Source organism: Daldinia caldariorum, assembly GCF_022478825.1.
Source record: "Daldinia caldariorum strain CBS 122874 unplaced genomic scaffold F4812scaffold_8, whole genome shotgun sequence".
NCBI classification, from domain to species: Eukaryota; Fungi; Ascomycota; class Sordariomycetes; order Xylariales; family Hypoxylaceae; genus Daldinia; species Daldinia caldariorum.
The window spans coordinates 124598-144996 of NW_025953044.1; the positions used below are offsets into that span (position 1 = coordinate 124598).

The 20399-nt window shown below is 47.9% G+C and overlaps 6 protein-coding genes across 6 annotated transcripts; 3 read left to right on the plus strand and 3 right to left on the minus strand.

Annotated features, from left to right (window-relative positions):
* Positions 1–1790: 1790 nt before the first annotated feature.
* Positions 1791–4433, minus strand: F4812DRAFT_459069 (uncharacterized protein; the record flags this gene model as incomplete). The annotated part of the gene is made up of 6 exons (XM_047937475.1): positions 1791–1965; positions 2027–2082; positions 2153–2333; positions 2427–2558; positions 2626–2895; positions 4327–4433. The coding sequence occupies 6 exons, from the start codon at positions 4431–4433 to the stop codon at positions 1791–1793; spliced, it is 921 nt and encodes a 306-aa protein (XP_047790095.1).
* Positions 4434–4657: 224 nt separating this feature from the next.
* On the plus strand, positions 4658–5674 carry F4812DRAFT_459070 (uncharacterized protein; the record flags this gene model as incomplete). Its single annotated transcript, XM_047937476.1, has 2 exons — positions 4658–4937; positions 5013–5674. 2 exons carry the CDS (start codon positions 4658–4660, stop codon positions 5672–5674), a joined length of 942 nt encoding a protein of 313 aa, XP_047790096.1.
* A 1040-nt stretch (positions 5675–6714) lies between these two features.
* F4812DRAFT_451078 (cross-pathway control WD-repeat protein cpc2) lies at positions 6715–8285 on the plus strand (the record flags this gene model as incomplete). The annotated part of the gene is made up of 5 exons (XM_047936159.1): positions 6715–6756; positions 6941–6978; positions 7056–7182; positions 7286–7603; positions 7860–8285. 5 exons carry the CDS (start codon positions 6715–6717, stop codon positions 8283–8285), a joined length of 951 nt encoding a protein of 316 aa, XP_047790097.1.
* Positions 8286–8691: 406 nt separating this feature from the next.
* On the minus strand, positions 8692–10663 carry F4812DRAFT_471176 (fungal pheromone mating factor STE2 GPCR-domain-containing protein). The gene is made up of 2 exons (XM_047939062.1): positions 9436–10663; positions 8692–9300 (listed from the first exon to the last, which is right to left on the minus strand). Exons 1-2 carry the CDS (start codon positions 10430–10432, stop codon positions 8741–8743), a joined length of 1557 nt encoding a protein of 518 aa, XP_047790098.1. The 5' UTR covers positions 10433–10663; the 3' UTR covers positions 8692–8740.
* A 1979-nt stretch (positions 10664–12642) lies between these two features.
* On the plus strand, positions 12643–13281 carry F4812DRAFT_459073 (uncharacterized protein; the record flags this gene model as incomplete). Its single annotated transcript, XM_047937477.1, has 3 exons — positions 12643–12776; positions 12832–12888; positions 12966–13281. The coding sequence occupies 3 exons, from the start codon at positions 12643–12645 to the stop codon at positions 13279–13281; spliced, it is 507 nt and encodes a 168-aa protein (XP_047790099.1).
* Positions 13282–13463: 182 nt separating this feature from the next.
* F4812DRAFT_427569 (DNA-dependent RNA polymerase II beta subunit) lies at positions 13464–18276 on the minus strand. The gene is made up of 4 exons (XM_047934108.1): positions 18110–18276; positions 15291–18028; positions 13994–15222; positions 13464–13929 (listed from the first exon to the last, which is right to left on the minus strand). Exons 2-4 carry the CDS (start codon positions 17676–17678, stop codon positions 13767–13769), a joined length of 3780 nt encoding a protein of 1259 aa, XP_047790100.1. The 5' UTR covers positions 17679–18028; positions 18110–18276; the 3' UTR covers positions 13464–13766.
* Between the last annotated feature and the right edge of the window lie 2123 nt (positions 18277–20399).

Below are 20399 nucleotides of genomic sequence, written 5' to 3' on the forward strand. Positions count from 1 at the left end.
ATGGGCATATTGTGCAAGGGTTACAAAAAGTTGTTATTTTCTTTTCTTTTTCTCGTGCGAGAAGGATGCAACGATATATGCTAAAAGCCGACCGTGCGAATCCCGCAAGAGTAATGAGAAAGCGATTGGAGGACCTTGTTGCCCCTCTCGCGCGAGTCGTTGTCAAAAATGCATAGTACTCCGCTGGAAGGAAGGGGTTGTGCTCTCAGGGGTGAAACGAACTGTCAGCGAGTCACACGTAAGATCTTTATTATTATAGCTGTCTCTTTTTTTTCCAACTTGAAAGGTGTAATTTAGGTAGGTTAATGTCAATCCATAGGTTGGTGAACGAGGCGGAGCGGAATAAGAACCGCTGTCGAGTGTTACCTTTCATCGTACTGACAACTGTAGGTACGTGGAGGCGATACAACCCCAAACGGCGTCCGGCTTCTACATACAGACGGATACGTAGACGTACATATAACAAGCATGTACAATACAACGAGCAACAAGCATACACGACAGGCACAAGACAGGCGCGAGCTGCTGCATATACGTACATATTCTTTCGGGTCTCCCCCGAGGGCCGCGTGTCGGAATTGTTTATGTCGAGCCGGGGTGGGAAACTTCCGAGAAAAAAAAGATACGAAACGAATCCGAACAGCCCTCTCCATGTAACGAGGTCTTTGCCTGCCGTGCCTAAGTGAGAATGGCAGTCAACAAATGTAGGTCCGTAGAAATATACATGTACGAGCGGGCGGTTCCGTAGCTCCCTACATATTTTCCGCTGCGGGAGGAACGGGCCATGCCTTAAAATGGGAGGTGAGTATTCGGAGCTGAAAGGAGAAATAAAAATAAAATATGGGCTAATGTAAATAATAAACTTTGCGATGTATAACGACTCGACCGAGTAAGATCAATTGAAATCATGCTTGTAACTAAGAGCCTGTAACTACTGACCTACTACGATTCGTATAGTAAGGGGCATGTGAGAGCGGCTGGATGGTTTCCCCCCTAATGTCACGTATATTACGCTTGTTTAACCATCCCGAGTCATCATCTACCACTCGAAACAAATGGGAATCTACCTAGTAATTATTAACTTATAACCGACGTTGGGGAGTTAAGCCCAGACGTTTCCAATCCCGAGAGGCGTCGGCTTTACGGATCCGATATCATATGTATTATTATAGTGAGTGTATGATATGTCTCTTTTGGGGGGGTCATAATAGGGAAGCATGACTTGTATCCTTTTTTATAATGGCAATATCTTTTTTTTTTTTTTTTTCTAGAAAACTTGTCTTACCGGGGCCTAACATATCTCAAGCTGCCCACCCCCTGCCGTATGCACAACATCGTAGAACGAATAATAATAAAAAGAATAATAATAATAAAAGAGGAACCTCGGGATTTGATCGAAAAATGGAGATTAGGTATCATCTCATAGCCCATTCCTTCCCTCCCCCCCACACCGTTGTAATTGTCGAGCGAATCCTTGATGCCAGATCATCGAGACCCAACCGAACGCGTCCGTCACTCTATCTGGCCGCAGTAGCATTTGTGATTACAACCCCATACTGTAGCGACCGCCAGCTATCGATTTATGGCACTTTAACTACCGGGTGATCTCATTGAATTTTGGCCGCATGGCCCCGGTAGGATCCGAGCACTGACGATGCAGAGCCGCGAGCAGCACACCGACTCGTAGCTCCCGCTCGTCAAAGTTCGGCCTGGCGATTCGCCAGACGTCCTCGATCAGATGGGCGAAGGCCAGCGCTTCGAGCTTCTAGCGCTGCTGCTTATGGTTTAGGTTACCCGTAGATAGACGCCGCGCCGAAGTCGCCCAGAAGCGCGTGTCCCCCTCCTTCTTCTCCTTCTTGGTCGTAGAGCACATTATGAGCGTATATATACCTACCCATGTGCGACGCCTCGGTCGTGCAGGTGGTGTCCTGCTGCGGCGGCGACGCCTTGAAGGATTCGCGAACCCTGGCGTGTGGTTAGACTGATCTCCTGCGAGAAGCAGTCCCTCGTGCAACGCTGCAAGGACGGTGGGAGCCCTAGGACACTAAAGCAAGTTGGCACAAGCTGCATGACGAGCCCTTCCTTATCCGGGTGATCAGTAATCTTCCCCAGAGGATCTATGAGATTAGCGTGGGATCCCGCGGTGACGCACGCTAGCATCTCGTCGGCGGGCGTTCCATCGCTCGTCACATCTCCCTTGGACAGCTTGACAGCTAGCTACCTCTCGGGCCTGGCCGGTCGCGTTCCATGCTCCCTTTGAGATAAGTCCCGAGGCGCCTCCGCCGAGGAGGTGGTGAACCTGACGATCCGTCCAGCTGACATCGGGAAGGGAGCTGAAAGGAGTGGTGGTGGTATCACTTACACCCTTTTAGGTCGCGGCTAGGGAGGAGGAGGAGGAGGAGGAGGAGGAGGAGTAGTAACAACACGAATTGCCGGCAAATGAGAGGAAAGCGAGCCCAGGTAGGTCGAAGAGCCAATTTGGCAGTTCTCGGAGGCGATTGGCGGAGAGTCGTAGCAGGCCGAGCTTCCTACATGCGACCATGTCTTCCGGCAGGCAACTCGGTTGGTGTGCGGTCAGCAAGCACTCCTAGAGGCGTCCACACCGCCCGATGCTCTTAGGTAAACGTTTTATCCGATTGTTGGTCAGGATCAAACCAGCGAAGGCTTCGGCGGCAGAGAATTCTCCGGCACGTCGGGTCATCTGGACAGGACGCCAGCTGGGCGGGAAAGACGGTAAAGTTGCAGTCGGAGAAGAATGCTATCTTGAGCTGTTTTAAGCGACTAAGATCATCCTCCGGTAGGCTGAACAGACCTGTTCCCGAGACATCTAGATGTCGAAGCAAACCAGCCGCGTCGAATACGTTGGTTGGGAAGCGACGTAGATGCACCTCGGGCCTAGATTTATTAATTATTTATTAACTTGGCTTTATGATGATTCATTATCACGTCTACAGATGGCTATAGTAATAGACAAGTTGGGAATTGAGAAGCGCCACCTGGGTAACATCTAAGCCAGCCTCTTATTAGTATCTTAGTATATCACAAGAGCAGTAATCTATGTGATGTGCGTGCGATTAAGTACCAACAGATGGGCTATAATGAATTACTTGAGTCAGTTCAGCCAGCGATATCTCTATATATTTTAGGTACCTACGTCGGGGGATGATGATAATAGAACTTTAGTGTATGACTAGTCGCAAGCAACTTTGGTGATGAAGTCCTCGCGCATGCTATTTGCTATTTTGCGCTACACTAATAGCACACTAACAGCTCGATTATTGATTATTTACCTGGTAAACAATAATACTTTAAATCGTATAAAGTACTACATTAGAATATCAGTGACATAGGATCGCCGAACTAACCCTTATAAACCTTTTCAAAATGTGTAAATAAATTGAAAGAATTCATATCAATTCAATTTTATACCGTTACCAATTTTAATGCTTCCATTATCATATGAATGGGACAGCTGCGGCATGCTTCACGATGGTGTTTCGTCATAGGTCTCTACAACATTGTCAAGTAGTCTGGCGGCCTCGAGTTTTAAATGAGCAGCCCTACCAAAACTAATAACCTACTTCAGCTACTTGTAATTCTATAGCCAAACTAACAGTAAATAATACACGAATTATATCAAAATAATTGTAAAAGTATATATTATTTATGTGATTTTCCTTATTTCTTCTTTACCTTTCTACGAATTTCTATAATTTTTTTGAATTCAACATGGTTGGTCTTGTATGTGCTGTTGTTTTTGTGGGTCAACTGCTCATTTAATTTTCGCGCCTGCCAGGTAGTCAAGCCACAATCGGTCCTTGCGGCCACACCGGCCACATGGCACCATAGAACGGTACGTATCGATTAAAGACAACATAGGTAGGTACATGTACCTTAGCTCTTTCAGGCCCACTTTACAAGGCCGCAGCGTGAATTAGTGGAATCCCTGTCGGTTCAAGCTCGGTTCAAGCTTCGTTTCCTTCTTCTCAACATCTTCAACATCTTCAACTTCAATCACAGAGCCAGCCTTGTCGACCATCTCTTTCTGATCGCTGCTTTGAATAAGCCTATTCAACATATTTTGATTATCGCATTTTTTAGGCTTCTCAATCCGCTCTTATATCTTCTCGAATTACGAAAGGATCCGACATCACCGCGTCCGTTCGCAACGTCGCTGTTTATAATTCGATAACTGCGTTTATTCATGAGATATCGAGGTCTACGAGACCAGAAGCCAAAGTGCCGTAGGGAAGGCGTTTGACGAGCAGCCAGCTAAGCTCGGCGAAGCTTTATCCCCCGCCTTCTCGACGCTATTTCCGTGCGAACGAACGAACGCGCGGGTATTCTGCCGGCAATATTCGATAGTCTGGTTTTTTCTTCACGCATACGCCGACGAAATCTGCAGCCATAGCCATCTCGTCGGCTTCCTTCATATTTAATTTTTATCCTACTGCAACGAGCCGCCTGGAAGGACGGGAATATTGGATACATACCATACGACTCGTGCGAATAACTGGTGCGAAGCACCTCGTTTTCAAACCGAGATTAGGAGACTTGCGTGCCTCGCCAGAAGCCCCTTCTTTGTTATACTCGTTCTTACGGTCCCGGTCTCGCGATATACGAATTGCAGATCGAATTTAATAATTAATTTCATATGATGGATTCCTCCCTCAAGCGTGCCGTTCCTACCGATGACGAACCCCAACAAGAGCCTCAGGCTAAGCGACAACGAACAACCGAGCCCGATTCCCGTTCTGTCACGCCAGCCGATGTTGATACGTTAGAAAAGCCCGCTTATAACGTGGTGAGGAGACCGAACGCGGAAGATTTTGGTAGAGATGGGCTACGACGTTCTATAGGCGTGGCGCTGAAGCACGTAGGCTTTGATGCTGCTACTCCTGACGCTCTGGAGAGCTTTACGGAGACGGTTGACACATGTATGTGCAAAATAGACGCGTTCTTTCTTTTTTTTTCTACTTTTTCGATTCTCCGGCATTCTAACTGTAATATAGATATCACGGGCTTCATCAAGCACCTCCGTCGTACGGCAAATGCGGCAAGGAGAAACGATCCTATACCCGAAGATTTCGAGCTCATCCTACGTCGTCACGACGTTGACCTATCGAGTCTAAAATTGCATCTTAAGAATCCGGTGCGAGAAGAATACCTTACGCCATCATTTTTCGACCCCGTAACGGAGGATGTACAATATTTACAGAAGCCGAGGCCTTTCCTTGGCGAGGAGCTATCAGGAGAGAAGGAGAAAGAAGCGCGACCGTGGATACCCAAGAATTTTCCCGCATTTCCTAGCGCGCACACCTACAAGTTCACCCCCGCGAAGTTAGAGCCCGACATAGAAAAGGAGCAATTACAAGCGGAGGCGGATGCGAAGAAGGGCGAGGCGGCGTTGAGGCGAATTAACCGGGCTGCTAGGATCAGTCGGCAGAAGGAACTCAGAGCGGTGGCGCAGCGCGAACCGCTCAGCCGTAAACGACATCAAAACTGGGAGACAATCATGTCCGAGTTGTTACCCAAGGCCGGTCCGCCGGCGAGCGGCGCGCCGGATATCGCCGACCATAGCACGATCGTTAACTTTGGGACTAAATACGGGCGGAAGGGCATGCCTAAAACTAGCCGACGGCCGCAAACCGATCCCTTTAACGGGCTAATATGACGACCGGGCATATGGATTGGATAGGTAACTTATATTGATACGGACGCCACACATGATCTCGATGGGCGATTAATACCTGGTCTTAGCGGTAAGAAGCTGTATTTCCTTGTATTGGGTTGAGTTGTTTTAAGAGAATTGACATGATTAATAGTGAGATATAGGTTATCTCCCGAGCAGCTTCTTTCGGCTAAGGTGTTGAGTTTTATTAAGCTCTCTTGGCCGCCTTACACAGAAGTATTATGCTACGTTGTCGGGGAACTAGGTTGATATTACCTATTCCTACGCGTCCCTGTAGTCTCTAGACATCCTGAGAGTGATGCGTGAAATGCCGCTAGAGGAGGCTAGACCAATCGCTCCTTGAGGAAGAGCAAGAGCTATTCCTAATTTTTAGCGATTTTGAGATACACACTCAGATGTTATTGTTTAAAGATACCCAATTTAAGCGTTGTTCTGATAACTCGATTCTACTTTTTTGAGCATCGACGGAGGTTATGTTATTAATGCTTTATTTTACGACCGCATCGTAAGAAGGTAATTGTATGGCTCCTTTCACGACCCCTTTTCTATTAATTCTTTACTTCCCCTTTTTTTAGTTCCTTAGTCTCCCTGTAGTTACATAAGCACGTAAAAATACCTACCTACCTATGTACGCAGTATTGTACCTACTAATGAATTACTTACATAACTTAGGTAGAGTTAGGGAGATCAGTTTGCTTTGCCAGCTGCGAAGAAACTAATGTGCAGCTGTATACAAGCTAGCTCCAAAGTTTTTTTTAGGGCGTTCGTTGGACTTATCGATTAATTGATTGGACAGAGCCCCGCTGGTGCGGCAAGGCTGGTCTTGTTTTCTTAGGGAGCTGCCGTCAATTTAGCGATTTGACCCTAAGAAATTCGCACACAAAATTTCTCGGGGAAAATTTCAAGTCTGTCAAGACAACCATCTCGATCACTCGATCAATTCAGCGAAGCACATCCAACACTTCCCTCCTCGCCAACAATTTAAAGGTGTACTTCGCGAAAGATTCGAGTATCCCTTCACAATGGCCGAGCAACTTATTCTCAAGGGCACTCTCGAGGGCCACGTAAGTAACGATTTATTTTTATTTTTATTTTTTATATTTCTATTTATTCGTCATCTCGGCGGCGCCAACAGCACAACACCAACAAATGGCAGTGACATCGCTCGAGCTGGAGATTTAATAAATTAATTATCTACGAAAAACCACCTATAACAAACGCATGGCTAACCGGATTTCTTTATTATAGAATGGCTGGGTTACCAGTTTGGCTACCTCTATCGAGAAGTATGAACCATCATTTACTACAATAACGCCTCTATTCGTACTTTACCAATCGCAAAAGCTTACCTATCGTCGTATAGCCCCAACATGCTGCTGTCCGGCAGTCGTGACAAGACCCTAATTATCTGGAACCTCACTCGCGACGAGTCGCAATACGGATACCCCAAGCGATCTCTCCACGGTCACTCTCACATCGTCTCCGACTGCGTATGTTTTGTCCCTCACTGAAAATCATTACGAGTGGTGGATATAATAATTATAATAATAATGGTGGAGGAAAGAAACTTTGCTGACGGAATTCGATATTCAGGTCATCTCCTCCGACGGCGCTTACGCCCTTTCCGCTTCTTGGGACAAGACACTCCGATTGTGGGAGCTCGCTACCGGTACCACCACGAGGCGATTCGTCGGCCACACCAACGATGTCCTCTCCGTCTCTTTCTCCGCAGACAACCGACAGATCGTCTCCGGTTCCCGAGACCGAACCATCAAGCTGTGGAACACTCTAGGTGACTGCAAGTTCACCATCACCGACAAGGGCCACACCGAATGGGTGTCCTGCGTCCGCTTCAGCCCTAACCCCCAGAACCCCGTTATCGTCTCCAGCAGCTGGGACAAGCTCGTCAAGGTACGTCTTACAACACCACCGATTTTGTCACGTTTGTTCCAAAAAAAGAAGAAAAAAAAAAAGAGGAGGAATCCCGCGAAGTCTTTCAAATGATGCTCTGCATATTCAAGTATTTGCTACTTCAGAGCTTGCTCGCAAGCCATGAGACATCTTTAACACCATTGCACTGATGATATACAACTTCGCTACCCCTTTTTTCATGGTATTTTGGGAAATGAGATGAAAAACACCAATTACTAATTCTTCCGCTCGTTAGGTTTGGGAACTCTCCACCTGCAAGCTCCAGACCGACCACATCGGCCACACCGGCTACATCAACACCGTCACCATCTCCCCCGACGGATCCCTCTGCGCCTCCGGTGGTAAGGACGGTACCACCATGCTGTGGGACTTGAACGAGTCCAAGCACCTGTACTCTCTCAACGCCGGTGACGAGATCCACGCCCTCGTCTTCTCTCCTAACCGATACTGGCTCTGCGCCGCTACCGCCAGCAGCATCATCATCTTCGACCTCGAGAAGAAGAGCAAGGTTGACGAGCTGAAGCCCGAGTTCACCTCGGTCGGCAAGAAGAGCCGAGAGCCCGAGTGTGTGAGCTTGGCCTGGAGCGCGGACGGCCAGACTCTGTTCGCCGGTTACACCGACAACATTATCCGAGCATGGGGCGTTATGTCGCGAGCATAAAATCCTTTTCCCCGGGGGGTCGATATTCGGTCATTGACTGGGCGTATTGGGATGGGCTGTCATTTGAGCTTTTTAACTTAAGGGGAAAATGGCAACTTCTTGTGGCTGGGCAACGGAATTACATTTTAGAGAGAACGTTGCGTTGCCGCTTGGTTGCCGCCGCCGTCAGGTAACCCAAAATTCTAAGGAATCGTGAAGACAAATAATACCGTCTTGTTATATGTGATGATATCGTGATGCGAGCTGGAAGCTTGGAAGCTTCAAGTCTCTTAGTCGTAAGTTCGTACGAGCGCCCTAGGATTAATGGGTAAAGAGTTATCATACACACAACACAAAACACAATATCAAGACGTGACAGCTGAAGTAATATGATCTTCATCAAATTCTTTTAATATTCTCGTCGCTTGAATTTAGTAAGACCCATCTTTTAGTAGTGTATTGTACATGCATTTTTCTTATTCCTTTACTTTGCTCTCCGCTCTGGCCTCCGGATCTCTCCGTGCTATGCTGCTTCTTTTTTCTTGTACTTCATCACTCGTCGGCCTTGCAAAAGAATTTCCCGCTTCTATGTCGTCAACGTCTGCCGCGCCTACGGGCGACCTGGGACTCCAATACGTGCTGCTATGCAGCGTTTCCGAGTCCACGTCCGCGTCCGCGTTTGTCTTGGAAAGGTCATGAGGTCGGTGGATGAACGGGGAGGAGGGATGGGGCGTAACGAAAGACGGGTTCGGGCGCGTGGCGTTATTGCTATGGCTATAATTGTTAAAATTGGTATCGTCGGTCCTCCTATCTCTTCTTCTCCCACCGCCGCCGCCGCCGCCGCCGCTATTACTACTGCTCCCGATATTCGACCGCCGGAAGCGCGAGGTGACCGTGTCCGAGCCCCGGTAGAAGGCGGCGATGCTGATGAGCGGCAGGCCGGCGGCTACGAGCGTTTGCACCCAGGACCCGGCGTCGAAGGGTAACACGCGGGTGTTTCCCGGGCCGGCTGCGACGTCGAGACCGGCGAAGATGCCTATTGTTGTGTGTTAATTTATTTTATCTCTCTCTCTCTCCTTTCCTTTCTTTCTTATTTTATATATATATAAGAGAAAAAAAGAAGAAGAAAAGAAAAAAAGGGTAATATATAAAATCCAGGGGATCCACTCACAAGGAGCCAGCATGAGAATCCCATTCCCAACAGCCAGTATCTCCAACGAAGTCAAGCCCCTCGCGCCTCTCCCGCCCCCGCTCCCTCCGCCCAGCGACAGCGCGATAGACATCTTGCGCCCATTCGTCCCCCTCAGCACGCGCCGCGTCGCCGCTAGGTGCAGCGCCAGGTGCGCGAAGAAGATGCCGCAGAAATAGAACACGGACATGGCGCTCGTCACCACCGACGCCTTGCCCACGTTGTCCAGCGGCACCGGCAGCGTGTGGCCCCGCAGCGCCTGCGTGTACCGCGCCACCCAGACCGCGCGCAGGGCGACCGCCGCCACGGCTAGCGTCACTGCTAGGAACAGGACCGCGGGGCGCCACCAGCATTGGTCGATGCGGATCCGGGAGGTGGTCCCGGTCCCGGCGGACTTGGAGGAGGAGGGGGAACTGCCGACGGCGGTGGAAGAGGGCTGAGAGGAGGAGGAAGAAGAAGATGGGAATGGGGATGGGGGTGTTGTTGTTGAAGAGGCGGCGTACACGCCCCAAGTCCGGACCAGCACGCGGCTCTGGAGCATGAGCGAGGCCTCGACCAGCGCGAGCTGCAGGACGCTCAGGGCGCTGGCGGCGGTGGTGTCGTCGTACGCGGCGGGCGGGAGGACGGAGGCGTCGCGGGTCCAGGCGACGTAGTACTCGGTCAGCGGGCCGGGGAAGTACAGGACCAGCAGGGCGAGGCGGGTGACGGAGACGGCGAGGCACAGGACCTGGGCCAGGTGGACGGGGCGGCGGAGCTTGGCGGACGGCAGCAGCAGCAGCGAGGTCAGGAGCGACAGCAGGCACAGCCCCAGCTGCACGCCGTAGTTGATCGAGGTGCTGGCTAGCCGCACACGCTGCGCGTCGATGACGGGGAGCGAGATGGCGATTAAGGGCGGGGAGTCCGGGTCGCTGGTGTTGGTGAGGTGGGAGCTCCCGACTATGAAGAACGTCTGGTTTTGGGGGTCGAAGGGGAGGTCCATCGGACGTACATGGACGGAAGCTGGATGCTTGCTCGTACCAGGATGGTAGATAGATGGATAAGTTACCTAGGTAGATAAGGTAAGGTAAGTTAAGGAAAGATGGATGAAAGAGAGTGAAGTTGAGGTTTGTGGGGACGCGTGATGGATCGTATAGCCGCTAGAGTTTTGTTGTAGCTCTTCTAGTTTCGCGCGGTTTCATTCCATTACATTTTTTTATACTCTCAAGGAGGGCGGTTTAATGAGCGTGCTAGGGACTTGTGAACTACTATATGTGATAATGACGATATACACTTTTTGATGGTAGAAGAACGTCGAGATGGAAAAAAAAAAAAAAAAAAAAAAAAAAAGAGAGATCGAGAGACAGAGACAGACAGAGAGAGATAGAGAGGTGGGAACGGAGTGCGGTCGCCGCCAATATTAGACATAGATTCATAGATAACACGCCTCTTATCCTTGGTAGACCAGGGCTGACTACCTAGCTGGCTGGCCCGGGGTGGAAAAGAAAAAAGAGGGTAAAAAGCAAATATGGATGTCAGCTTTGGAATTACACGGCGACGCCTCTGAGTCCTCTTACTGGACGCCCGCGTATACGTCTAGATCGTCCCCTCGACCTGAGACGCGAAATATGTACAGATGCGTGTCTCGGGTGTGCGTAGTTTTTATTCGCCCGGTCGAAAAGGGGGAGGGACCGGGGGGGGGGCACCCAACGGTGTTGTCCGTCGTAAGACAAGTGTGTGTCTGATAAGAGGTAGCATAAATGGTGTATCTTTTCTTTTTCTTTCTTTCTTTTCTTTCCCTTCAGCCTTAAGATCCTACGAAAGTGGTCTTATGTTATACATGTAGTTACCTATATCGCCCCGCGATCTCGAGAATTTGAACTCTTTTGGGTGCTGCTTTCGGGGATCAAGATTATAAGCCGTGGCTTTAGATGCCCGTATTGTCGGGATTGTGGCGGGCATAGTTCAAGTGTATGTGGGTTAATTAATAAGATATATATCTCCGTGTTGGCTTCGTGGCAGAGGTGGTTAACTTGGGTTTATGATACTTGTCTTGGCTTTCCGTGGCGAACACATATATCTACTAAGTAGACAACTGCTCTTTTCACTATTCTTAGGTGCTGATTCCAGTATGAATGTTTGGAACACTTCTTGCCCAACAAGTGACATCCATACTCGTCCTCAACCATAGGATCATACTGAGACTCTAACAACAATAGACTCTCTCGGTAAAGTAATACAGTTACTAACCATCAGTACATCCCCATCCTTTCATAATCTTATTAGTCACTTTTACGAAGCCGGCTGTGCGTAGATTCCAAGTAATGCCATCGTCAATCACAGCCAGCGATCGACAGGATATTCATACCCTTCCAGAGCGTATTAACCGCTTATCTTTGGTTAACAAGTTACCTTATTATCAGTGCTTAACTATAAAGTCCAATTTAAACGTCTGCCTATGTAGTTAGCTCGCGCTCAATTATGTTATATATAATGCGTTACCAAAAGTCTGCATGCACCCCCCTATTTTACACCAAAAGTCAACACTTTCAACAAGCAATGAAAAATTAAAATAAAATAAAATAGTAAAAATATTTTACTTCATACAGTATTGAAGTAAATCATTATGTCATCTATTATTCCTTAGAAGAGTCTCGAAACATGTTATCTTCGTAGGAATGTTTATAGGTGTATCAAAGGTATTACACAGTGAATGTAAAAGGTTGAATGTACTGTCCCATGCAAAATACTAGGGGGAGTACACCAGCCCCTTATTTCTCTTCGTCTCTTCTTTTTCAAACCTATCCCAAGCAATAATTTCGGGAGATATTCGAAGATATCAAATCTTGCAAGGTTACTTAGATTAATTAATATATATGAATAAAGTTGGATTGATTTTTAGTATTTATTTCAAGTATTTAATTCTTCGTTGAACATGTTGGCTTTTGGTGTAAAATAGGGGAGTGCATACAGACTTTTGGAATTAGGATCGGATCGGCTTTGATTTATGAAGTGAGCACGTCTTCGGATCCCCCTCTTCATTTGAACGAGTGGTCTGGAGGTGAAATCGGGATTAAATTTGCTACAACTTTGGATAGTTCAAGAGTAGCTAATAGGTCACGAGCCTCTCCCCTCTAAAGAGGTTATGCAGCGGTTGAAAGTTACCTATTCTAATGAAAGGCCTTAATAAGGAGGTCTTCACTCGTCTTAGACATGGCAGAGATACCGTCTGACATATTTACGAATCGTGGAGTCTACCTGACAGCTCTATTCCTCGTCGCGTTCTTCTCGGCGAGAAACGACTACATATCGCTGAACGGGGGCCACCCGATCATCCGCTTCGTTAAGTAAGCCGGTCTATTTTCTCAGTTTCAAGTAAATAAGCTAATTAACAGCGTATAGTAGGCGCGCGTTCGGCTACAGTATTCAGATCAAGTTGGACTTTTCAGAGGCTTTGATGTGAGTTATATCTACATATGTCTGGTTCCGTCCAGTATGTTATTACACCCACCATCTCCGCTAACGTGCACAAGCAGCGCAAACAGATATATACCAGGAACTACCGTATGCTTGGCCCTCGCGAGTATCTTCTTATATATAAGATGGCGCGTTAATGATGCTCGGCAACTCGAGGCGAAATCACAGACTCCCGACCTCGGAGCGGGTCGTCGCGCGCGAGAGGAACGTGACGGAAGCAATACGGATCGACGTTCCAACACCGCCGCGCCGCCGTACGAGTTGGCGAGTCTAGGGATCGAAGTCCGCGGAAATCCCAGGGGGAGCTGGAGCGAATCGACACGAGTTGGAGAGTCGGGAGAAGGGGAGTCCCTTCGAGCTAGAGCATCGTGTTAAATACCACGAACTAGGTGATAGTTATCTTGATGAACGCAGCAATAGGGCTATTAATAAATAGAGTTATAAATTTAAATTTAAACACTACGTAGGCGGACCAAAATGCCGAGGGGCAAGTAGTATTACGCATTTAATACATCAACTCTAAGACGTCACGACGCAATTATATATAGCTCATTTCTACCGTGGTTAGCAAACTCATTCTTGTATTCATAACGGCACGAATTCACTACATAGATTAATATTTTTTGGGGGGCATCTGATCGTAATAACACCAAACCTGCAACCTCTGACGCCCAAGTGCAAACCTTCAGTTACGAATTTCGGCTGAATACACTGAGATTAAGAACAAGAGACAAGAAGACAACGCCGGCCCTATGCTTTTTATATGCGGGCAGAATACTGACCCAATCGTCATCCTCCATCCCGCCAAGATCCTCCCTCATTAACTAACCCCCCCTCCCGGCTTCACAAGTTTATCATCCTTAACGGATGCTAGCACCGGAACGATCGGTGAACAAACGAGTTCCGATGTTCATAGCTTGAAGCTCCTGGAAGAGAAGCTTAGCGGCGTACGGGATGTGGACCTGCGCAATCTTGGTCTTGTTCTTGCATGGGCGACACTCGAATGAACCCTTGCTTAATATGCTACGGAACCGTGTTAGTATATTTTTTACGAGACGAAAATCCGGGACGGGGGGAAGCAACTTACGCAATTGGGGTCATCAGACCGCAAATCTCGCAGACGTGGACTCTGAAAGCGTCCGAGACTTCGAATAGACGTTCCTTCAGGAAGGAGGCGGCACCGTGGGCTATCATACAGTCACGTTCCATTTCTCCGAAACGGAGACCTCCATCCCTAGCACGACCTTCGACGGGTTGTCGGGTCATAATCTGCACGGGACCTCGCGCGCGAGCGTGGATCTTGTCGTCCACCATGTGCCTGAGACGCTGGTAATACGTGGGGCCGAAAAAGACCTGGGCTCGTAGCTTGCGTCCGGTGTGACCGTGGTACATGATCTCGAAACCGCGGGATTGGTATCCGTGCTCGCGTAGAAGGCTCGATACTGAATCAACAGTGACGTCGGTGAACGGCGTAGCGTCTCCCTCCATTCCCTTAAGGGTGGAGACTTTACTAAGCAGACACTCGATCAAGTGAGCAATCGTCATTCGCGACGGGATAGCGTGAGGATTGATGATGATATCCGGGACGATTCCTTCGCGGGTAAAGGGCATATCCTCCTGGCGGTACGTGACACCGATGGTTCCCTTTTGTCCGTGGCGGGAAGCGAACTTGTCTCCGATCTGAGGGATCTTCGTGGTACGAACTCGCACTTTGACGTAGCGTAGACCGTCCGGATTCGTAGTGAGGATGACGGAATCAATAATACCGGTCTCGGTACTACGAAGGGGAGTGGACGCGTCACGCTTGACGTGCACCTTGGTGCGCTGACCCATCTCTTCGTTATCGGGGTTGATGGGCGATGTTTTTCCGATGATGATATCTTCTCCCAAGACTCTAACACCAGGAGCGACTATTCCATCATCGTCGAGCTTGTCGTACGTGCCCTGCTTGAGCCGTAACGTGTCCGCTCGGAATGGCTTCTCAAACGTCTCTACCGTGTTGATACCCACTCGCTTCTCGCAGTCGCTGTAAGATCGGAAAAACAGACTTCGGAAGAGACCTCGGTCGATGCTGCTCTGGTTCATAATGACCGAATCTTCTTGGTTGTATCCGGAATAACAGGCGATGGCGACGATGGCGTTCTGACCCGCAGGAAGTTCTCTAAACTTTAAAAATTCCATAGAACGGGTAGTACCAAGCGGCTTTTGAGGATAGTAGAGGATGTTCGCCATAGTGTCCATACGGCGGCTGTAGTTGGTGAGATAAAATCCCATGGCTTGTTTGCCCATAGCCGATTGGTACGTATTTCTAGGGGACTTAAGACGGGAGAGTTAGTAATGAAATATTGCAACGGAATACAGACATTATTGCGAATAATACATACCTGGTTATGGTCGGGGAACGGAATGATGCTCGCGCAAATACCTAGGAGCATACTAGGATGGATCTCACAATGCGTATACATATGCGTCGTGGGATTCAACTTAGTCTTAAGTCGCTTGTTAATCTCGTCTCCGTTATCCTGAGACACGTCATATCCCAGCTTAGACATGCGATAAGTTTCCAAGTCTTCGGGTGTCATGCAAATCATGGCCGTCTCTTCTTCTTCCGCGTCAAGATACTCGATAACACCTTCATTAACAAGAGCTTGCCAGCCGAAGTATCCCTCGCTCGTCTGCTCCAGATCGGCGCTCGCCTCCAATCTCTGGATCATCTCTTTGGTGAGAGCAAGCGAGCCCTTCGTGGTGCCAGCCTCGGGATCATCCTCTTGCTGCACCACGAATAAGGGCCGCATGACACGACCGGCATCCGAAAAGATCTTGAACTCACGATCACGGATATCGCGTACCAGTGAGACTTCGGAGGGAATCTGGTTGGCCCGACGAAGCTGCTGCACATCTCTCACGAGAGACTTGGGATCCTGGTGAACACCGATCCAAGAACCGTTTAGGAAGATCTTGGTGGCGTTGGGGTACCGCATCGGTTCGTATTCCTCCAAGACTTCCATATTTCTAGTAATCATGTAGTCTACGATAGGATCCGTCGACGTACCCACGCTGATGGAGCACATGAGCGATAAGTTTTTTACCAACCCGCAAGCCTGGCCTTCGGGCGTTTCGGCCGGACAGACCAGACCCCAATGGGTGTTGTGAAGCTGTCGAGGCTTCGCGAGCTTTCCATCTCTTCCGATAGGCGTGTTTGTTCGCCTCAGATGGGAAAGGGTCGAAGCGAAAGTATATCGGTTCAACACTTGCGACACGCCGGCCGTAGAACTCATCGCTTTCTTCTGATCACCCCAGTTTCCTGTGGCGAGAGAGTATTTCAAACCGTTAGTCACGATGGCGGGTTTAGCGGCGAGCTCGATCTGGAAACGCCTGTTCTGGTCGATGCAGCGCCGGAGGTGGGACGTAATCTCCTGAACTAACCGTCGTACTATGTTGCGGAATAGTTTTGCGAGGAGAGGACCTGCGAGGTCGAGACGCTTTTTTCCAAAATGATCACGGTCGTCGGTGTCGCGTCGGCCGAGGGCACATTGGAGAAGCTTATGGACCATATAACCGAGGAAGAAAGCCTTCCTGGTTTCGCAACCTTCTGTTTGAGAGATGTGAGGAAGCATTTCTTTCTGCAAAATGTCCTTCGCCGCTCTTATACGACGATCACGGGCCACATTGTGAGATTGTCTTCCACGCTTTCCGATATAGTCTAACGCGACCTCGCGATCCTGAATGCAAAACGCCTCTTCGATACAAGGCCGCAGCTTCTCGAGCATCTGGCTGTCATTGCGATCGTAACAGATGTGATTTAGGATTTCCTCGTCGCTGACGACACCTAGAGCTCTAAATACGATAGCGATGGGTAGGTCGGCTCGAACGAAGGGGAGAGTAGTGTGGATCGTCTCTCCGTATCCTCCTCTGGAGGCGTCGCCCTTAGTATATAGTTTCAACATAAGTGACGAGATAAGCCGTGAGCCTTTTTCGAGAGCGCTTCTGATCTCGGCCGTGTAAGAAAATGGACTCGGCTGGGCCTTTTTGAAGACCTGGACGATGTTGGCAGCGGATCGCTCCTGGGCGATGAGAACCTTTTCGCTACCATTGATGATAAAGTAGCCACCTTGGTCGTAAGGGCACTCGTTCAGCAGGAACAATTCGTCGTCGGACTCGTTGCTCAGATGGCACGCCTTAGACTTCACCATGATGGGAAGTTTGCCGATGAAGACTTGATCGCTAGTCTTGCCTTGACCGGCGGCAGGCATGTCCAATACGTTTTCTTCCTCCTCCCAAATCAAGCGGGTCGGATGCTTTCCGGTAGCTTGGGCCTCCGCCTGCTGCTCCTCATCCATCTCGTGGAGAGGAATATCTTGTTCGATGCAGGCGGTTACCTTGCTGTCGACCTTGACATAGATGGGCGCCGCATACGTCATATTCCGGTCCCTGCATTCGTAAGGCAGGAGAGGGCCTGACGTATTGTCGCTTTCCATGGCGACGGGGCGGGCGATTGTTACATGGCCAAGTTTGAGGTCGTACCGACGAAGAGCCACGGTTCGGCCATCGCCGGAAGGGGGACTAGGTTCGTCGACGCTGATTTGCGAATACTCTTCGATTAGTTCTTGAATGGTGGTCTCCTGAAAATCGTTGAAAGAATCAATCTGCTGCGAAACTAGGCCCTTCCTCTTGAAGTAAGAGCCGATAACCGTCCAGCAATCTTCGGGGGTGATACTATTATCATCGGCATACTCCTCCTCGTATTCGTAGCCTTCGTCGTAGTCCGCCATGATGCCAAATCTAGCTCTATCCGAATGTCTATAGGTATTGAAATCGAAGTTGAGGTGCGATGTTCGGTTTTACGAGGAATGGCGCGACGCGTGGCGAACTGTAATCGTGAAACAGCTTCGTAATTAGGTTGAGGATATCGAAGCTTAAGAGAAAAAAAAAAACAAGAAAAAATGCGCAAAACTTGATTATGGAAATATGAGGGGTCCAAGATATTAGAAAAGCTGCCAGAATGTGATGAAAAGTACTCGCAAAAGAACAGGTACCGGAAGAACAGCAGCGTTCGTCGATATCGAGGTCGAGGACAAAAAGAGGTGAAGGCGAAAGGTGCGCGTGTTGGTTTCCGACCACGCTGGTTCAGACGTGACAGGTTAGCGCCTCATTCTATAGATTAGGATATCATAAATCGCATCGAGAAGCATGAGAAACCCACCACAGTCCTTCTACACCGACAAAACCTGATGTTTTGTCAAGTTCGGGGGGGTATTGTGATGGAGAGGATAGATGATGTTTTTGGTTTGAGACTCTCAATCTCAAAGCTTTGAGGCTGACCAAGCAGAAGAAAGATATGTGCCCACACCCGTAACGCGCAGCCCGAGTGGCGGCAAAAGTTAGCTTGATTCAAATATATGGGTCCTTTATCTAGGTTACGCCGCATTTGACTAAGCGCTATCGATAAACTAGATGAGGTAAGTTAGCAGGTAGTTAGTGAATATCGATAAGTAGATAAAGTTCCCATTGAAGATCATACCCGCAGACCTGTTATATCAATCGCATAATCTCATCTGCATTCATATTTGTATTTATATTTGCATTTATATTTATATTTATATTTACATTTATATCTGCATTTATATTTGCATTTATATCTGCATTCATATTTACATTTATATCTACATTCACATCTGCATTTACATCTACATTCACCGGGTACCTAAGTACGTATTTCAATCGTCATAATCGTGAGTCGTCCGGATTATGCAGTAACATCGCACGGTATCATTGTGATAGAAAGGATTCTAAGAGAATGCTTCGCATGGATTGGTGGCCTATAGATGAGTCTGAATTTGCAGTACTACCTAGATCAATGTGTCAGTCTGTTCACTCGGATGAGTGACTAATAAAAAAGTGAATTTTGATGTGCTCATTCTTTTCTCTTTCTTTTTTTCCCTTTTTAAATGTCTCCCATATTAAATAGAATACCCTCGTTGAATGTTAGGGCGTGAGTGTGACTGATTCTCTCAGTTCTGTTCTTGTGGATAGAAAAGGGGATTCAACATCCTGCAATGCATCCAAGAAACGACGAAGTGATGTACTGGACTAGGAAGCTTCAATGCTTTATCATGTTTGATCCCTAACGTTGCGCCTCGTATTTAAGATGCTTCTCTTCCTGCCGTGGTATATTAATCTCGTTAAAGGGGTATAAAACACATCCTTTGACTTGTCTGGCTTACTTGTATGCGCATCTAAATCGTTTAGATAATAGGATATTTACTTGTATGTTTAAATTTTTACTCAAAAACTATTTCACGTCGTTACCGATAGCTGTCCCATTGTCCATCTCCAAAGAATCTATCTAGGTATCTTGTAAATCATTATGCCCGGAGTTAGGTAATATTTGACGCCCCTATTCGCCCACCCGTAAATATCAAAAGAACCCACATGGTTGGAGTAAATAAGAATTATATACGTACCTAGGTAGATACTTGAATAAAAGATTCAAGCCAGAATATGGATTATTCTAGAATATACCTAATAAGAAAGTATTGGAGGGTCGCGTAAATATAACCGGGTGAACAACCGGAGCTCTGGACACCCAGATGGTATCGGATCCAATTCCATAGCAGGAAGGTAAATTTATCTCTCACCAATCAATACGGACCTCAGCCCTACAATGCATCATGGTGTCTAGATCCCGACGATCGCCACGGAGGCTCTTTAGGAGTGGGGGTCGTCGAGTAGATGTCGCGAGCGCTCGTAGGTTGATAACAACCCTACTACCGGCATAGGCTAGGTCCTCTCTACAGGAGATTATATAATGACTGCAGTAAACGAGCTTCTCCGTGGTAACATATGCGTAGAAGTGTAGCTATAGTACCGTTTCTTGAATTATACAGATGTTCGTATCATGTGATGTTAAGTCCTACTGGAAGCACTCCGTAGGACAATATATAACACTAAATTAATTATACCAGCGACGACACAATTATAAACTCCGTTTCCTATCAATTTTAAAATTATTTGACAGAAAGGGGGCACAGATTTATGCTAAGGAGATAAGATTCTTATTAACTAGGTAACATTCTAGTTTTGACGAGTGTCACTCAACCACACTACATACCTAGGTACCTAACTGAAATAAAAAGTATTGGCCGAGGATTGTATTAGCTCGGGCCATGTAATTCTTCATACAGCTTGTGTCTATTGGTCTCTAGGCGGAGCTGCAAGCACTCTACTTATTCTACTTGATGGCTTTGTAATTCTTATATGGTACTATTAGAAGACTCTGCCTTTTGATCTATGATAGTGCTGTTACCAGATATTCAGTATAAAGGAGGACCTTTCATAGTTGACCTCATGATTAACCTATGAAAGATGTTCCCGATGAAAGCGAGGCAGCTCGAGCATCAAGTTGAAATGCAGATAGAATGGAGAAGCGGGCTCCCTTTCGAGCTCTAACGGTACCACGTATGCTCGTTCTCGGGATCTAATAACCCCCCCAA

Bases quoted from the DNA above. Each gene is read 5' to 3' on its own strand.
- F4812DRAFT_427569 (XM_047934108.1), bottom strand. From the start codon at position 17,678: ATGGCGGACTACGACGAAGGCTACGAATACGAGGAGGAGTATGCCGAT. The intron at 15,223-15,290 runs GTATGTATTATT...TCCCGTCTTAAG, and splicing joins CGTTCCCCGACCATAACCAG to TCCCCTAGAAATACGTACCA. The intron at 13,930-13,993 runs GTAAGTTGCTTC...ACGGTTCCGTAG, and splicing joins GGTCTGATGACCCCAATTGC to CATATTAAGCAAGGGTTCAT.
- F4812DRAFT_471176 (XM_047939062.1), bottom strand. From the start codon at position 10,432: ATGGACCTCCCCTTCGACCCCCAAAACCAGACGTTCTTCATAGTCGGG. The intron at 9,301-9,435 runs GTGAGTGGATCC...ACACAACAATAG, and splicing joins GATTCTCATGCTGGCTCCTT to GCATCTTCGCCGGTCTCGAC.